Here is a 17,943-nt window from a genome sequence, read left to right as displayed (position 1 = left end):
ATATAAACACATTGATCGTAACGTTACTGTAGGTGTTACAATGTATCCAAAAAGAAGACCCGTTGTCGGCAGGATTCGAACCTGCGCGGGAAGATCCCAATGGATTTCTAGTCCATCGCCTTAACCACTCGGCCACGACAACATCATGCTACGGTTGATCAAAAATTACAATCAAGTAAACGACATCACGATACATATTTTCTGGAGGAAATTACATTACAGTATAACACTTTTGATGAGAACTTGTTACGTGTTGTCATAGAAATTATAGTAATTTTTATTACATCTTGGTATCAGGTTGTCGTGGCCGAGTGGTTAAGGCGATGGACTAGAAATCCATTGGGATCTTCCCGCGCAGGTTCGAATCCTGCCGACAACGGGTATTTTTTTGTAGATTGTTGCTTAAATCAGGTCTCATATAAAGCCGTACAGTACTCTGTCCAGTCTTGTGGTCTAGTCATAATTGAGTACAAATACAGTTCGTTCTTACAGGAAAAGGCAGCATACAGTTCGTTCGTACAGGAAAAGGGAGCATTTACTAATTCATCTCGAATGATTCTCGGAAAGGACATGTAAGGACGCAAAAACTATATCCCATTATGGTAGTGAAGCACTTTTACAAAATGTATTTTTAACGTTATTTTTTTTAAAGAAGCTTTGAAAACTTTGCAATATGCATACTCTTATATCTAATAAATTGAAAACTGGTAAAAGATTAACATTATTATAGCGCTTTGCAGTGGTCGAACCGAATGGTTGCATGAGGAAAACAATTATTTTCAGATGTCGATAGCTGCCAGGAGGTGGCGATAATGCACCATGCATACCAGAATATGACAGTGTCATGGCAGTCGTGTAAAGAACACCATTGACATATCTCAGTCTGATAAGTAACAGGATGGTTGGAGAACAAAGAATCGAGTGCTTGCATTTCACAGACTATTTGCATGAGGTTCAGTAAGCAGGTGAACATTTAAGGTCAGTTGTGTAAGCGGGTGGACATTTAAGGTCAGTTGTCTTCATTCCTATTTGAATATGATGACAGCATAAAGAATAGTAGTGGGAAGATCTGGAAAGTTTTGCCTTCGAATACTGTTGTTTACCCTGAGCATCCAATCACTGTCCCTTTGCCTGCCAAACCCCTACATTGAAGATGCGCCAGCTGTGTCAAAAACACAGGCCCCACACGTATTTCCACAAAGTAAATAGGCCCCAGGAAGTACGTGACATGGGAAGTGCAGTGTTATTTCACTGTGTGTGTCAATGTTACTAGATGTCTGACGGAGAATACAAATGTGTATTTCTCTGCACACACACACCTCTGAACGGATAAACTCAGGCACACACATGCACACACACAGTACAAACAAGCACCAAGCTAAGCGGAGATAAACTGTACGTTGCATCTTAGAAAACAAACAATAATTTATGTAAACACTTAATCATGCAATAACACTCCGTGAACTGCATCAAGATCTATAAAAAACATGACGCATTTCCATGTTTTCAAAGCCAGCAAGGCCTTTAATGGAAAATTTGACAATTGATAATTTCATGGATCCTCAAATGGTGGGAGATCGAGACCCTGGGAGACGGTCTGACTAATTTTGTGAGAAGACAGGCTTTGGTAAACGCCAATAATGTTCCCTGGCTATCTGCGACAACGTAATCAAAGATGGCTGTTATATATTCATGCTGTTTACTTACATAATGTCTCTAGATTTCAGACCTGATGAGACTTCTTACAGTACATGACATCTTCTCAGACTACAATGAATTCCATGACAGGACTGAGGATGGAGAGCACTTAATGTTCCCAGTCCGCTGGTTTGTTAAGTGTCCCTCAGTGGAAAGGCAGCCTGCCTGTGACACAATGTAGTCAGAAAGTGTTTAAGGGCTAAAAATAACGGAACATAAAAGCAAACAGTCCACCAGACCAAGGGTAATGCAATGTGTACATTTTCACAGGGCAGCAAACCACTGTATGTACAAAAGGACCCAAGGCTGTGCTCAGGACTCAGCTTCCTCATCAAATGAAGCTTGTTCATGGCACCCAGAGGGACATGAACTTGGCATTGTTCACGCAGGGGAGCCTGATGTGTCAATATAGGTATTTATTTGCGATTCCTGTCTGATTCATGGCCTAACACTGCATGTCCCTGTCCCTACATATTGTCAGATGCAAAGCCAGGTTATGGCAACTAATTTCTATACACTTTTAGACAGATGAATTTAGCCATCAAAAGGTTTGTTGAATCACAAGATGAAAAACAGTATGCAACAATCTATGGACCACACCACATAGTTTCTCTCTTTGTTTAATAATTGCATTTTTATTAATTGAAAATAAAAATTAAAAATGCAAATGAAAAACGAGACAAAAAAACAAAACAGTATCATTAGGTAAGAGAAGGCAAGAGACACTTAAATAAGAAGAGTTCCATGTTGGGAAGGGCACAGGGAGGAAGAGCGATGTGGGGTTGATGGGACAGGTTGGATTATGTACATGGTTTCTCACTGCAGGATTGACGACCCCACAAAGGAAAGGGGCTCAAAGCAGCAGGTCGGAGACACTGAAACACCAGAGAGAAAAGCACTATCCAGAGAGAACAAAGAAACTAAACACACACAGAAAACAAACACACAAGACCAGAAATCAAATGCTTAACATAAAAAGTGCTTGACACGCCACAGAGAGAAAAACAACATTGGTAAAGCTGATCTCTCAACTTTTAGCATAAAAGACACTAACATTTCTCAAACTGTTTATCACACCTTCATGTGATTATCCAACTCACCTTGTTATGTGTGAGTCTAACAAGGAGGGAACTGTTCGTGTATGTGTGTTTGAATATGTATGTACTATATGCATATTTTTCATACATCTCTCTATATAATTTTATATTGACACCATTACTAATTCAGCACTTCTCGGAAATCCCTTGCAGTTGTGTAGTTCAGTTCTCCGATCTTGCTTCCCTCATGTCAATGTCTATGTCTATGGACTCAGTCAGCTACATTCACAGCCAAAGAGTAAAATGGCTGCAATAAATACATTGGCTTCAAAAGGTGGCTGGCCTTTTACAGGGTTTCATAATACAACAGCTCATGCAGCATAAATGGCTCTACTCGCTGGTCGGCGTTAGCTTCCTGACAGGATTGGTTTTGTTAAAAAAAACAGACTATTCTCTCGTTTATCAGACAAGGAAATAATTTCACGTTTTAAATATCATCATGCAATTTTATCTGAGAGCCCTCAAATAATCCAGGAAAAATTATACTGACAATTCAGCACATCCCAGAGCTACTAGGTCTTATCCAGACTAACAATTTTTTTTAAACATAATTTACAAATGGAAAAAACAATAAAATTTGTGATGACTGGTAAACACATACAAATATATATAATATATATTCTTAAAAAATGGATTCTCTCTATACTGTAGGTGATTTATTTATGCAGCCCAGGGCTGATGTACAATGCTCACGTGCCAATGATCTTGGACTTGGTAACTTGCTGCAGATAGCATCCATATTTTTTTCTTCTTTTTCAATCATTTGAAAAAATATTTGTACATGTATTTTTATTCAAAACAGCGTTAGGATTTATTGGTATTTCATTTAGGTGATTAAAACATGCGGCAAAAAAGGAAAAGAAACGCAGAATGTAAAGAAGTAGAGGAGAGGACAGAAGCAGCTGTGGGAGTCTAGGGATCGAATCATTCTCATTATCTTCACTTTCGGTGCACTATGCTTAGTTTCTCTGTATTCTTTCCTCAATGACAGTTCAGTTCTGACTGAAGCGTTCACTATGAAGGCGAACATTCTCAGTGTTAAAAGTTGGCTTTGCTCAGCTGCCACTGACAAGGTGATGCCTTCGACAGAACTACTCCTCAATTTTTTCATTCCATGTTGCATTCTCCCTCTCTGCTCCTGATGTCTTCTTGATGGGTTGAGGGGGGGTATGGGGTGGTTGTTGATGTTTGTGTGTTTGTTTACATGTTCCGGTTGACAGGTGTGACGTAGTTGCGGGGGAACATGCCCGTTAGCCCGTGGCATCCTCCCTTCCACCAGTTAGGGTCAGAGTTGTCCAGGACCTGGATGAAGTCTCCGCGTCGGAAGCCCAGCTCGCCATCCTCCTGGGGGTCAAAGTCAAAGAGCGCCTGTACATACGTGGGATGCTGTGGGCAGAGAGAGAGAAAGAGAGCAAAACAAATCCATGAGTCCCAGACATGTTAACAAAGTCTGACAAAAGGACAAAGCCTCGGTTTTTCCCTGACTGTGTTTTCTGAATCAACAGTGACTCGTTGGTGAACTGAGCCAATGCCATGTCCAAAGGTTAGGCCGGCAGGATGAGGGATTGAGTCAGCAACTCTGGGGCCAATCTGTCTCCCTCAAAGCTATTATTTTACACTAATAACCTAGTTTGTCGTTGTGACCATTAAGTCTCCTACAAAGCCACACTGGTAAACAGCCTGAAAAAAAGGTTAAGGGGGATGTGGTCTCACCTGGGGGACCTGCTCAATGTCGCGCAGGAAGATCTGCTGGTTGCGGGATACAGAGGTGGAGCGGTGGTAGTCCACCAGCTCGTTGAGCGAGTTGAACTTCACCACCCACAGGAAGTACTTTCCTGCCCCATCACGCAGGACTTTGAAGTGCTGGACGTCATTTCCAAACCTGAGGAGACGGGGGACAGAGGATGACAACCATGGGTAGCTGGCCAGCAGCAGACAGTCAACAGACACATAACTGCTAAAACAGAACAGAGAAAAGAAGAGATCCCAACAGCCAAAGGAAATACATGTGGACACGTTCTCTTAGCAACACGTTAGGAAGACAGACTGTCTCTATAACAGTGTGAACACAGGTCATGAACCCATGGATAGTAACGCTGCAGACAGAGATAAACCAGCCTCTTCCACAGCCATCAGGGGGATTCGTCTCTACTAAGACAAACTCCTTGTTCTGTACTCAGAGGGCAATAGACAGGTGGAGTCATACAGACAATTAAAGATAATTAAAGTGATCACTATCTACTTTACATACAGACAGACACTACAGCACCATTGAATTGAGCCTTTTTAAGGAAAGCAGAGTGGAAACGGACATCGGGAAATCAAAGAATTTGCGTCAATGTTGTGCAAGCTGGAAAGAAAGCGCTGAGATCCTGCTGTAAAATGACTGTCAGTGAGCTGGAGTTAATGTTCATAGACACATGGGGTAACCCCTTATCCACCAGGGGGCAGCACTGAAGACTGGGTAAAAAATAAAGCGCTGTAGTTGTATTTAAACACAGGAAGAGAAAGAAGAGAAACATAGCAGATGTTTGTGTCTTTGTTACCCAATACATTGTACGGTGCAGAGCAGTCCCTCGCCCCAACATATGTAGAGCAGGGCTTATAAACCTTTTGTGCGTGTGTGTGTTCACTTACTTGACAGAGAGGGAGAAGTCCCCTGGCGCGCTCTCACTCTCTCGGATGAGGAAGGCCCCGTCATGCCTCTGTTTGTTCAACATCTCCTCTGCCTTGGCCCGGGGGATCTTCCCAAAGAACCACCTGGAGGGAGGGACAGCACCACACACGGGGTCAGGGGAGAGAACACAGCCGGATCAGCATAAACCAAACAGATAGACATCTGCTCCCTCACGATCAGGGACGACACATGGTCATCTCTCACTGTTTACAGTCCTAAGAAATTATACTATATTTCAGATTAAGCCCCTGCCCCAGTCAACCGATTAATACTGCAGGTAGGAGAACCAGAACCGTGGGCGTTGTGTACAGTGGGGGCACAGGGGTTGAGGAGTGGGGATAGCGTGCTGTGGAGTTGGAGCAGAGGCTGTCTCACTCCCAGCAAGGTCTGTGACAGCAGCCCTGGCTGGGCCAACAGCAGCTGTAGCAGCAGGGGGCTGAGAGTGAGAGAGAGAAAGAGCTCTCTCCGGTTAATTATTAACCAGAGCAGCCAGAGAGATGACATCTTGGCACCTTTGCATGAAAGTGAAAATCAATAATAAAATGACCAACACCTAATCCTCTTTGCATTTGCGCCCTCTATCGGCCGACCCCATCCTACTCTGATAAAGGTGCCGGCAGAGCAATTAATGCAGGCACGGAAAGAGCAGCCAGGCCATGTGGAGCCAGACTGGTTGCGTCTCTCACACACACAATGCACCTACCTACTACACACAGTGCAGTACAGATATAAATGCCACTATGGAAGAGCAATCTAAAGCTATTTTGACTCAATTTAGCAGGCTCCCAAACATGTTATTACTTACACCACTTCTACTATAAGGAAGATCCAAAAGGTCCATATTTCATGGTCTGGTCTGTGAATACATACCGGTAGATGAAATGCAGAGACATATTAACATCTATTTTTTGAAACCCAGCATACCGTTACCAGGCCTAGCGTCGGCTGAAGATACTGTACTGCATGTGGGTAGCTGCCATATGGCCAAAACAAAAGTGAACAAATTATTTATAAAAAAACTAAAGTAAAAAAACAGTTGCAAAAAGGTATGTCTAAACAATTCCAAATGTGGCCACATTTGATTTTAAATTTGTATCAAATTTAATGAAACATTTAATGCATTAGTGCCTTGAATTTGTCCTCTGGTGTGATATCATAATCAATGCTAATATAAAGGTTTAATGATTCCCAAATAGACAAGAAAATGATTTTTACTAATTATTAGTTACTTCTGTTTTTAAAATCAGTAATCATACCCTGTCGAAAAACACATTTACTTGTATAATGATGATAACCAAGTGTCTCCCCATTACATTTTGAGTAAGATTTAGTCATTTGACAAAAACCTAGGTAAAAAGCAATTACTTTACTTATGTACTATGATAATGTTACCTGCTTCAACAATTATGTTACACTTTGTTCAAGACAACCCCTTTTTTAAAATACATTTTTTATTGGTGTAACCCCATTGTACATGATGTCCCACCGATGGACAATACACAACAGGCAGTCAAATTTTACGGTTAAAACATAATTAATGACACTTTGAAGTTTCTGACCGCTCCACAATGCAAATTCTAAACATCAGTAGCGGATCCTTATTAAAGGATTTAAAATGTACTTATTCCAATTACAGGACCTCGAAAGAGTCCTGTACTGTTATTTTTCATCACTACCTCCCCGAGTCGGGAGTGGGTAATTTGCGCGCCTGCTGCCTTCCTTGGATGTGGTAGCCGTTTCTTAGGCTCCCTCCCCGGAATCTAACCCTGATTCCCCGTTACCCATGATCACCATGGTATGCACAGAAAGTACCGTCGAAAGTTGATAGGGCAGACATTCAAATTAGATGTCAGCGCCAAGAATGGCACGCCACCGGTCGAGGTTATAGAGTCACAAAGAGCCTTAGAGTACCGCGCATGGGTTTTGGGTCTGATAAATGCACGCATCCCCGAAAGTCAGCACTAGTTGGCATGTATTAGCTCTACAATTGCCACAGTTATCCAAGTAACGTCGGAGCAATCAAAGGAACTGATTTAAATGAGCCATTCGCAGTTTCACTGTAGCGGCCGTGTGTACTAAGCCTTGCATGGCTTAATCTTTGAGACAGGAATATGCTACTAGCAGGATCACTCCGGTAGGCCCCCACAAAATTGAGGTGTACCTGGCCGTGCAGCGAGGTGCAGGGGCACAGTTCTCCAGTGATGGAGGAGACCCAAACGCACCCAGTAGGAGGCCCCTCTCCTACCATCAGCCGAAGCCGTGGGAGCCGAGGCACTGCTTGAGAGGTGTTCTGTTGGAGGGTTTTTGGAGTATATCGCAAAATGGGGTTTGAGAAACACAACGTGTCTCTGACACTGGTGGGTAATATATTGGAGGCAGGGTGAACAGTATCCAAAAGAGGCCCTGCTGATGCGGGCCTTCCCAGGGTAGATCATGTATGCCAATCGGTCAGGAGGAATTGGTGGGATAGACAAAGACAGATCAAGGGAATGGATGGTCTAATGCAGAGAGTTAATCTCCCCCAAAATTATAAAAATAAACAGATCATTTATTTTTGAGTGAAGCGCTGATAGATAGCAAAAGTTTTGGAGCCACTGCGTACAGACATTAAGTCGGTCTAATTTACTCGAAAGTCTACAAATTGAGACTTTGTCCTCGTCTATCTTGGCTATTATATATATTTTTTTCAACGTTAGTTTGAGTCTGCTGCTTCAACTGATAGCAAACAGGCAACCTAATCAAATCCCAAATCTCTCACAGACACGTGACAGGACTTGAGTAGCCCTGTTCCCACGGTAACCTACCGCCCTTAAAGGGGCAACTGAACATTTTGTCTCATCTAATATTTTGGTTAAAAGACTCGGTTCACAAAAATGTTATGAAATTGAGCAATATACCACATTACGTCTTACTAATACATTTCTTGTTTTAGAAACATTACAAAGCATGGTTCATGCCTTGTTTTGTGTTTTTTATATAATTATAGTGAAATAATATTGTCTGATGGCTGGTAAAAAAAATTCATCTACCTGCGACAGTGGCTGGTGGGACAAAAAGTAGTCCCTGATGGCAATGGCAGAAAAGTGCCAAAAATATTTCTCATAAAGCTTACAAGCTGTTCAGACCATGTGTTCCAGTAAGGTCTTCTGTACTTCCTCATTGCAAGAGAACCCTCCCCAGCGCAATGGCGCCCAAATGCTGGCTCGTTGATTAATCATAGAATTGGGTCACACCATGTGGACATTGCATTTGGGGACAACATGTAATCAATAAGAACTATTTGGAAATATAATGGACGGACTTGGGGACTACTGTTTTTTGAAATACACTGCTGTGTCATAAGTACAAGAGTAGGTGAAGGGAATTGTATTCATGTTTTCATTCATTAACAGACACCAGTCGCACCATTGGACAATTACCACGTTTGGTTGAAAATGGTAATAAAATAACTGATATACTGCATGAAATTACTCATGATCCAAGCTAAGAAAGAAAGCTTTCAGTCATAGGATGTCACAATTTGAACCAATTAAATTAATATGCGTTTGCCACTATGGATAAAAAAAGATCTGTCACGTCAACTACCCATGTACTGTACCCAAAATAAGGCAGGCTGGTTGTTGAGTGTGTGTGTGTGTGTGTGTGTGAGAGAGAGAGAGAGTCTGCTGCTGCCTGGTGCCATTCCATCACAGCCAGTCTATAAAGGGACAAAAGGGCAAACTCCTGCCCCACTACTACTGCCATGTGATCAGATCCCTACTGTCCCTTACACTTAGGGACAGTAGGGATCCACTGTATCCACTGTACACAGACAGACAATGCCTAGTCATGGCGTAGCTTCCTAGAGACAGAGACAGCCAGACCCAGCCCCCGCCCCCGCCATACTCCAAAATCCCAGTGATGATGAAATAAGGGTCAATATTCAATTAAGTCTAAGAGGCCCTGAGCGCACTAATACAGAGAGAGCTAATCTAACACTGTGTGCTCCAGAGGTAATATCCTCTAAGAATCCTCACACAGTGCTTCAATGAACACACAGGGAGAAGATTCTACTGCGGTGGCACTGGCCACTTCAGCACAGTATTAGGAGTTGACGGGACTGTTCTGCTGAATTCAGACAGTTGTTTCATAGTGCCAAATCAATGTGATACACTGAAGCTGTGGCCCGGCGTGACCTGGCAGTCATGATGAGTCCTGTTTGCCTATATCCAGGCAACAATAAGATGGAGAGATGAGTCCTCCTGAGTCATATTAGGAGTCTGGGTCAGGTGGTTCATACTTACGGATGTGCTTTCATCTCTATGTAGTTCTTGGGGATGAAGCCGTCTTTCCCGTTCAATTCCGCTTTGTACCAGTTCTGGTCACACTCTTCATTTAATACCTAGAGAAGGGGAATAGAGAGAGGTTAACAATATATCATATCTAGTAAACAGAGTCCTTCTCTGGTCACTGAGAAGGGGGGCTGAAAGGGTTTTGTATCCACTAATGGTGCACAGCCATAAACTACAGATTGAGATATCTTTGTCAGTTGTGAGTACACTCATTTACCAAGCGAGCACGCCTCCATGAAGTCAGGCCAGCTGTGGGAGCACTCTCGTCTGAGAGACGTACAGTGGTTTGCAGGTGTGGGGGGCACTGGTGCATGAGTGTGTCTAAGTTTGCGTGTGTATGGCTATATTGCTGAGAGACATGCACCTGTACACTGGTGCAGTTAGTCATGTAAAGCCTCTGGCTTGTGTACCCATAGTCAGATGAAATAAACTGTCTTCAATTCTCACCGGGGTTCTGACTCACAGTAGTATATTGACACGTCCCACTCAAACAGAAAGACATTCCCACCTCCATCTGCCCTGATTGAACGCACCAATATCAGACCTTCTGGCTTCAGTACACCCTTTCCATTTCAGAAGAAATATGAGTCATACTAGATATATTCTAGAATACACTGGTATTTCAATGTGATATGCTGACCACAGGCTTCAGTGTTGGGACACACCTCATGGCCTCTGTTATGTGTTGAAACACCTTTAAAACAAACCACACTTGACAATGTGTTCAAGGGAGGAACTAGGCCTAAACCTTTTTGACGGCAAAAAAGTGTTGGAGGAAATGGTGTGTGCAACATCCTTCCTGTGCACAGAGCACTGGGAGGGAGAGCGAGAGAGAGAGAGCGCGTGAGAAAGAGAGCGAGCAAGAGAGAAAGGAAAGTGAGACAGAGGGGTCTTAAAGCCTGCAACATGTAACTTTCTGGGCGTCACGACCAAAATCATATAGAAATATGTGTAATAGATCTGTCATTCTCATTGATAGCAAGTCTAAGACGCAGTAGATCTGTTGTATATGCGCTATGTCTATGCTTCCCGTTCTTAAGTTTAATTTTTTGTGTCTTTTACTTTCGGTTTTGTACCCCAGCTTCAAAACAGCTAAAAATACTATATTTTTGGTTATGGAAAATATATTTCACAGCGGTTTAGATGGTATAATGATTATCTACACTATACTTGCTTGTTTTGTCACATAAACTGAAATTAGGCAAACTATTAACATTTTAGCAACCAGGAAAAGCCGGAGCAATTTCTGCATAGTGCATCCATCTTTAAACCTAACCTGAAATACCCAACGGGCGGTTGCATTGCATGCAGAATCCAACTCTTCCTTGATTTACATAGATGGCTGATGGGGTGAGGCAGTGATGATAAACTGAGTAACTCAACTAAAGCACCTGAATCCTGAGCAGATTGTGGTTTAGTGTTCAGTGTCTGCGGGTTCACATAACTTGGTCTCACAGACCACATCTGTGAGACCTGTGAGAAGCGGGGCTACAGATAGACTACAGCCTTCAGTCACTCAGCATCTCAACCACATCCAGCAACAAGATGGCTTCTTAAGCCCCCCTCAAACACAATACAGGCTCTGATCCATAGAGCTATAAAATGATCTTCGAACTGTCACATAAGAGGGTCGCTCCGATGAGATTGAATACTCCCTTTTCTCACACAGACATACAGTCAATTACACAGTAGGCGTGTAGTTACCCTAGAGGGGAAGGCAGACTGGTACAGTGCAGTTTAGTTGGCAGGATGTGTTGTATTGTGAGTAGTGCAGCAGTACGGAAGGCTTCTGACCATCTATGCATTACACAGCGGTTGGGAAACATCTCCATAATGCATACACAACAACGTAAATGCAGCCAGACATGTGGTCTTTCTATCAGGTATCATTTTACATTGTTCACAAAAGAAAAGCTGCAGCTAGGGTAGATGAAGGACCTACTCATATCACAACATCTAACCGTCATAGCCCCATCTAACCATAATCTACAGACATGCTTGAACTGCCAGTGTATTTTAATCCCCGCCCGATCAAGTTTTTCGGAAGAGCTCAGTCTCATTCTACTTCGGTGTGTAGTGTTGATCTGAAGCCCACGCAAGCAACCAGTCCCCCGGTGGTAAAAAACACTATGGCTTAGTCGAAAGAGGCAAGCAGGAGAATAACACATGAAACAGGGGTCATATAATACTATGTGAAGGCATCCCAGGCCATCAGTGTCAGTGGCGAGATTGACATTAGGCCTATCCACTCTCCCCACCACACCCTCCTACTTCTCAAAGCCCCAATGATGGGGTCTGCTAATTTCCCCCCCAGCTGTTCACTGGCCTCAGTGTTCTCTGACCTCTCTGATCTATCTGCTCCAGCAAGCCTGCAGCACGCCAGCTGTCACTGTGGAACCAAAGCCACAAGAGACAAAATTACAGAGGGGGAAAGGAGGGAGGAATCCATGCCTGTGGCACTATGATAATGTGAGTATGTGAATAGGTATGAGGAGCACAGGGGAGAGACGGGCACAGTGATGGGAGAGTATGCCTGTGGCAGTGTGTTTCTCTCTCTGTGTGTGTGTGTGTGTGTGTGTGTGTGTGTGTGTGTGAGTGTGTGTGTGTGTGTGTTTCTCGCTGTGTGTGTGTGTGTGGTCTTACAATTGTTGGGGCAGTGCAGGCAGGCAGCCTGTGGGCTTGACTGACTGCACATGTGTAGACGTGGCGGACATGCAGTCTGGAACTCTGAACTCTAGGTGATCTCACTTTCTCTACATCTTATTACAAACACGCACACACTCCACCTTCTCATCACCTACACAGTTAGCACCTTAGCTAGCTACCTCAAACATAAAAGCTCACAGACACTCCCTCATGCTCTCTTGCAGATATTAACACAGGCCTGGAATGTCTTGATTTTAGGGGTAAGGCCATTTGCCCAATCTGCCAGGGCACCAAGGCCATTAACCAGAATAGCCAATTAAATTGATTTGAAAACCGAAAAACAGCTATTCTCTTAAGAAAAGTGTATGTAAATGTAAATAAATAATTAGCCTACATGTCGAAGTGTAGGTGATAGCCTATGCGTATATTAGGCTAAACACCAGTCATGTTTGACAAATATAATGTAGGATCATTATTCATATCTAAAGGCTTGATACTGTCGACATACACTATATACACACAAAAGTATGTGGACACCCCTTCAAATTAGTGGATTTGGCTATTACAGCCACATCTGTTGCTGACAGGTGTATAAAATCGAGCACACAGCCATGCAATCTCCATAGACAAACAGTGGCCTTACTGAAGAGCTCAGTGACTTTCAATGTGGCACCGTCATAGGATGCCACCTTTCCAACAATCAGTCCGTCAACATTCTGCCCTGCTGGAGCTTCCCCGGTCAACTGCAAGTGCTGTTATTGTGGCGTGGAAACGTCTAGGAGCAACAACGGCTCAGCCGCAAAGTGGTAGGCCACACAAGCTCACGAACGGGACCGCCAAGTGCTGAAGCACGTAAAAATTGTCTGTCCTCGGTTGCAACACTCACAACCGAGTTCCAAACTGCCTCTGGAAGCAAAGTCAGCACAAGAACTGTTCGTCGGGAGCTTCATGAAATGGGTTTCCATGGCCGAGCAGCCGCACACAAGCCTAAGATCACCATGCGCAATGACAAGCGTCGGCTGGAGTGGTGTGAAGCTTGCCGCCATTGGAATCTGGAGCAGTGGAAACACTGTCTCTAGAGTGATGAATCACACTTCACCATCTGGCAGTCGGACGGACTAATCTGTGTTTTGCGGATGCCAGGAGAACGCTACCTGCCCCAATGCATAGTGCCAACTGTAAAGTTTGGTGGAGAAGGAATAATGGTCTGAGGCTGTTTTTCATGGTTCGGGCTAGGCCCCTTAGTTCCAGTGAAGGGAAATCTTAACGCTGGAGCATACAATGACATTCTAGATGATTCTGTGCTTTGTGGCAACAGTTTGGGGAAGGCCCTTTCCTGTTTCAGCATGACAATGCCCCGGTGCACAAAGCGAGGTCCATACAGAAATGGCTTGTCGAGATCTGTGTGGAAGAACTTGACAGGCCTGCACAGAGCCCTGACCTCAACCCCATCAAACACCTTTAGGATGCATTGGAACGCAGACTGCGAGCCAGGCCTAATCGCCCAACATCAGTGCCCGATCTCACTAATGCTCTTGTGGCTGAATGGAAGCAAGTCCCCGCAGCAATGTTCCAACATCTAGAGGAAAGCCTTCCCAGATGAGCGAAGGCTGTTAAAGCAGCAAAGGGGGCACCAACTCCATATTAATGCCCATGATTTTGGAATGAGATGTTCAACGAGCAGGTGCCCACATACTTTTGGTCATGTAGTGTACTTGAGGCACTGTTCGCAATCTGAGCGGAGGCAGTCAACATTTTGAAACTATTACCATAAACGTAAACGTTTAAAACCTGGAAGGTTTTTATTTTATGAGGCATGTCTTACCGTGTTCCGACCATAGGAATGTTAAGGGGATTCTTTTATAAACACTTCTTCATATGCCATTGAAACCAGTATTTCTCTCAGGTTCAACTTTATTTCGTTGTCCAGCAGGCAAATACATTTACATCATTTAGCAGATGCTCTTATCCAGAGCGACTTACAAATTGGTGCATTCAACTTATGATAGCCAGTGGGACAACCACTTTTTGTTGCATTTTTATTTTTTTATAATTTTTTTAATGGGGGGGGGTAGAAGGATTACTTTATACTATTCCAGGTATTCCTTAAAGATGTAGGGTTTCAAGTGTCTCCGGAAGGTGGTCAGTGACTCCGCTGTCCTGGCGTCGTGGGGGAGCTTGTTCCACCATTGGGGTGCCAGAGCAGCAAATAGCTTTGACTGGGCTGAGCAGGAACTGTGCTTCCGTAGAGGTAGGGGGGCTAGCAGGCCAGAGGTGGATGAACATAGTGCCCTCGTTTGGGTGTAGGGTCTGATCAGAGCCTGAAGGTAAGGAGGTGCCGTTCCCCTCACAGCTCCGTAGGCAAGCACCATGGTCTTTTAGTAGATGCAAGCCTCCTGCAGTGCTGTGTTTTTTGGAGGAGGCCCTGTCTTTGAACTCTTTCTCATACAGACACATACAGCCCCCACAGCTCTCACTGAGCCCAACTCCACATATGTAAGAAGCTCTTATTGGTTTTAGAGGGGGAGGTATGTTTGCCCTCTCTAACACACACCCACAGGTGTCTGTGTAGAAATAACATTCATTACACATGCTATCTCTTTGTCCTGAAACATGACTTATTTTTGCAGAGTGACATCAGACATTAGAAACACTATCAGTGTAATATAGTATCATATCTCAAGATCCATGTTCATAGTGGCCCCACACTGGTGTTGATGAAAGGCAAGCCTAATTATGACCCGTGCAGCTTGGACTCCTGTCCTGTCAATCAGGAGAGGGAGATATACTGTTAGTTTGGGGATGATGAGAGTAAGAGCGACCCTGTCAGCCCTCACCATCATAGCAGGGGTGCTAGAGGAGGTATATGTGTTACATTACATACAGTCAGTAGCTGGGGGGGGGGGGGGGGGGGTAGAAGGATTACTTTTATACTATTCCAGGTATTCCTTAAAGAGGTAGGGTTTCAAGTGTCTCCGGAAGGTGGTCAGTGACTCCGCTGTCCTGGCGTCGTGGGGGAGCTTGTTCCACCATTGGGGTGCCAGAGCAGCGAATAGTTTTGACTGGGCTGAGTGGGAACTGTGCTTCCGTAGAGGTAGGGGGGCTAGCAGGCCAGAGGTGGATGAACGTAGTGCCCTCGTTTGGGTGTAGGGTCTGATCAGAGCCTGAAGGTAAGGAGGTGCCGTTCCCCTCACAGCTCCGTAGGCAAGCACGACGGTTTTGTAGTAGATGCAAGCTTTAACTGGAAGCCAGTGGAGTGTGCGGAGGAGCGGGGTGACGTGAGAGAACTTGGGAAGGTTGAACACCAGACGGGCTGCGGCATTCTGGATGAGTTGTAGGGGTTTAATGGCACAGGCAGGGAGCCCAGCCAACAGCGAGTTGCAGTAATCCAGACGGGAGATGACAAGTGCCTGGATTAGGACCTGTGCCGCTTCCTGTGTAAGGCATGGTCGTACTCTCCAAATGTTGTAGAGCATGAACCTACAGGATCGGGTCACCGCCTTGATGTTAGCGGAGAACGACAAGGTGTTGTCCAGGGTCACGCCAAGGCTCTTCGCACTCTGGGAGGAGGACACAACGGAGTTGTCAACCGTGATGGCGAGATCATGGAACGGGCAGTCCTTCCCCGGGAGGAAGAGCAGCTCCGTCTTGCTAAGGTTCAGCTTGAGGTGGTGATCCGTCATCCATACTGATTTGTCTGCCAGACATGCAGAGATGCGATTCGCCACCTGGTTATCAGAAGGGGGAAAGGAGAAGATTAGTTGTGTGTCGTCTGCGTAGCAATGATAGGAGAGGCCATGTGAGGATATGACAGAGCCAAGTGACTTGGTGATCTCAACTCCACTCGCCGTGTTTGGAGGAAGAAGAATAAATAATAATAATAATAATATGCCATTTAGCAGACGCTTTTATCCAAAGCGACTTACAGTCGTGCGTGCATACATTTTTGTGTATGGGTGGTCCCCGGGATCGAACCCACTACCTTGGCGTTACAAGCGCCGTGCTCTACCAGCTGAGCTACAGAGGACCACGAAGGATGAGTACAACCCCAAGAACACCATCCCAACCGTGAAGCATGGAGGTGGAAACATCATTCTTTGGGGATGCTTTTCTGCAAAGGGGACAGGACGACTTGAGAGAACTTGGGAAGGTCGAACACCAGACGGGCTGCAGCGTTCTGGATAAGTTGTAGGGGTTTAATAAATACACAATCCTAGTCATTAACAACCCATGCTTGTTGTTGCATCTTTAGATCTTCCCTCTTTCTACATTTCTAAAGGATATTTTCATCTCTGTAATATGAAACCGTTCGCATTTGCGGTCAACTTTTGAAAAGAGTGTTTCCCCACTAATTGAATTTTTTAATATTCGCGCTTATAGCCTACTGCCGTGTGGGCATTGCTGCGCTTATAATGTGAAGAAATAGCCTAATAGTTTAGCAACATTTTAAGCTAAACGTTCTGATCTGTTGCATCAGCCTCATTGCTTCTAAAATGTTTTTTGATGTACAGTGGTTGTATTAATGTGGGATCTATCATCCCACAGCTGTCCCAGACCTCTACATGCTTTGTAAGTAGGAAAACCTGCAAAATCGGCAGTGTATCAAATACTTGTTCTCCCCACTGTGTGTGTGTGTGTGTGTGTGTGTGTGTATATATATATATATATATATATATATATATATATTTTTTTTTTTTAAATTCACTCTTTATGCGATGCGCACTGCAGAGAACACCGGAAGAAGAATTATCACAGTGAATTATTGTAATGTTTGTTTATGTGTCAATTAATCCCATAAGGGATGGGTTGTCAACTGGCGATTTGACACAAACATTTATTTCATTCATTGTAGCCTACTTCGGAGCTTTGACACCTGTGAGAAGGACCAGATCACGTGTCGGGCAATAAGAATTTAGATATCTGTAAGCGGTGCTTCGAAGCACTGTGATTGGCAGTCGGGAGAAGGGAATTATAATTATATTCAGCCGCAAGGCATGGATTATTTTAGGGGGAATTACGGCCACATATGGCTGTCGATGCCGCCGGGAAATGCGAGGCCTGTTAACACACATCTAAACACTCACTGCTGATTCATGCACAGCATCATTCTAAATCTGTGGACTACCAGTGCCTTAGGGGCCCTGGCAAAAGTGTGATCTAATGGTGCGAGTGACTGATGCTCATGAGGTGTGTGGGTGATGGTGTGAAAGAGCTACAAGGGCCTCTTTACCCTGCATGGTGCGCTACAAGTGGTTACAAGAGTCAAGTAAAAGTGAGAGTAGGGCTATGGCGGTCACAAAATTTCGTCAGCCGGTGATTGTCAAGCAAATAACTGGTCGGCCTCACGGTAATTGACCATTAATTAACAAACACATTTAGCATCTCCTGGCTTCCACACATAGCCTACAAGCCACTGATGCAGACCTTTGGAACATCTACATTAAAAAAAGTCTAATAAATACATGTAATATAGCCTACACCTTCACAATAAATC

The 17,943-nt window shown here is 44.2% G+C and overlaps 1 protein-coding gene across 1 annotated transcript in view; it reads right to left on the bottom strand.

Moving 5' to 3' along the window:
- Positions 1-2,320: 2,320 nt before the first annotated feature.
- LOC311104550 (growth factor receptor-bound protein 2-like) overlaps positions 2,321-17,943 on the bottom strand; it is a 37,353-nt gene continuing 21,730 nt past the window's right edge. Inside the window, exons 3-6 of the mRNA XM_084146418.1 lie at positions 9,756-9,853; positions 5,433-5,555; positions 4,509-4,677; positions 2,321-4,181 (exon numbers count right to left, since the gene is read on the bottom strand). Of these exons, the coding sequence (XP_084002544.1) occupies positions 3,996-4,181; positions 4,509-4,677; positions 5,433-5,555; positions 9,756-9,853 (576 nt within the window). The 3' untranslated portion in view covers positions 2,321-3,995. The remainder of the gene's footprint in view (positions 4,182-4,508; positions 4,678-5,432; positions 5,556-9,755; positions 9,854-17,943) is intronic.

The sequence above is a fragment of the Coregonus lavaretus genome, assembly GCF_964263955.1.
Source record: "Coregonus lavaretus genome assembly, chromosome: 28".
In the NCBI taxonomy this organism is placed as follows: Eukaryota; Metazoa; Chordata; class Actinopteri; order Salmoniformes; family Salmonidae; genus Coregonus; species Coregonus lavaretus.
This window is presented reverse-complemented; position numbering and strand designations above follow the sequence as displayed.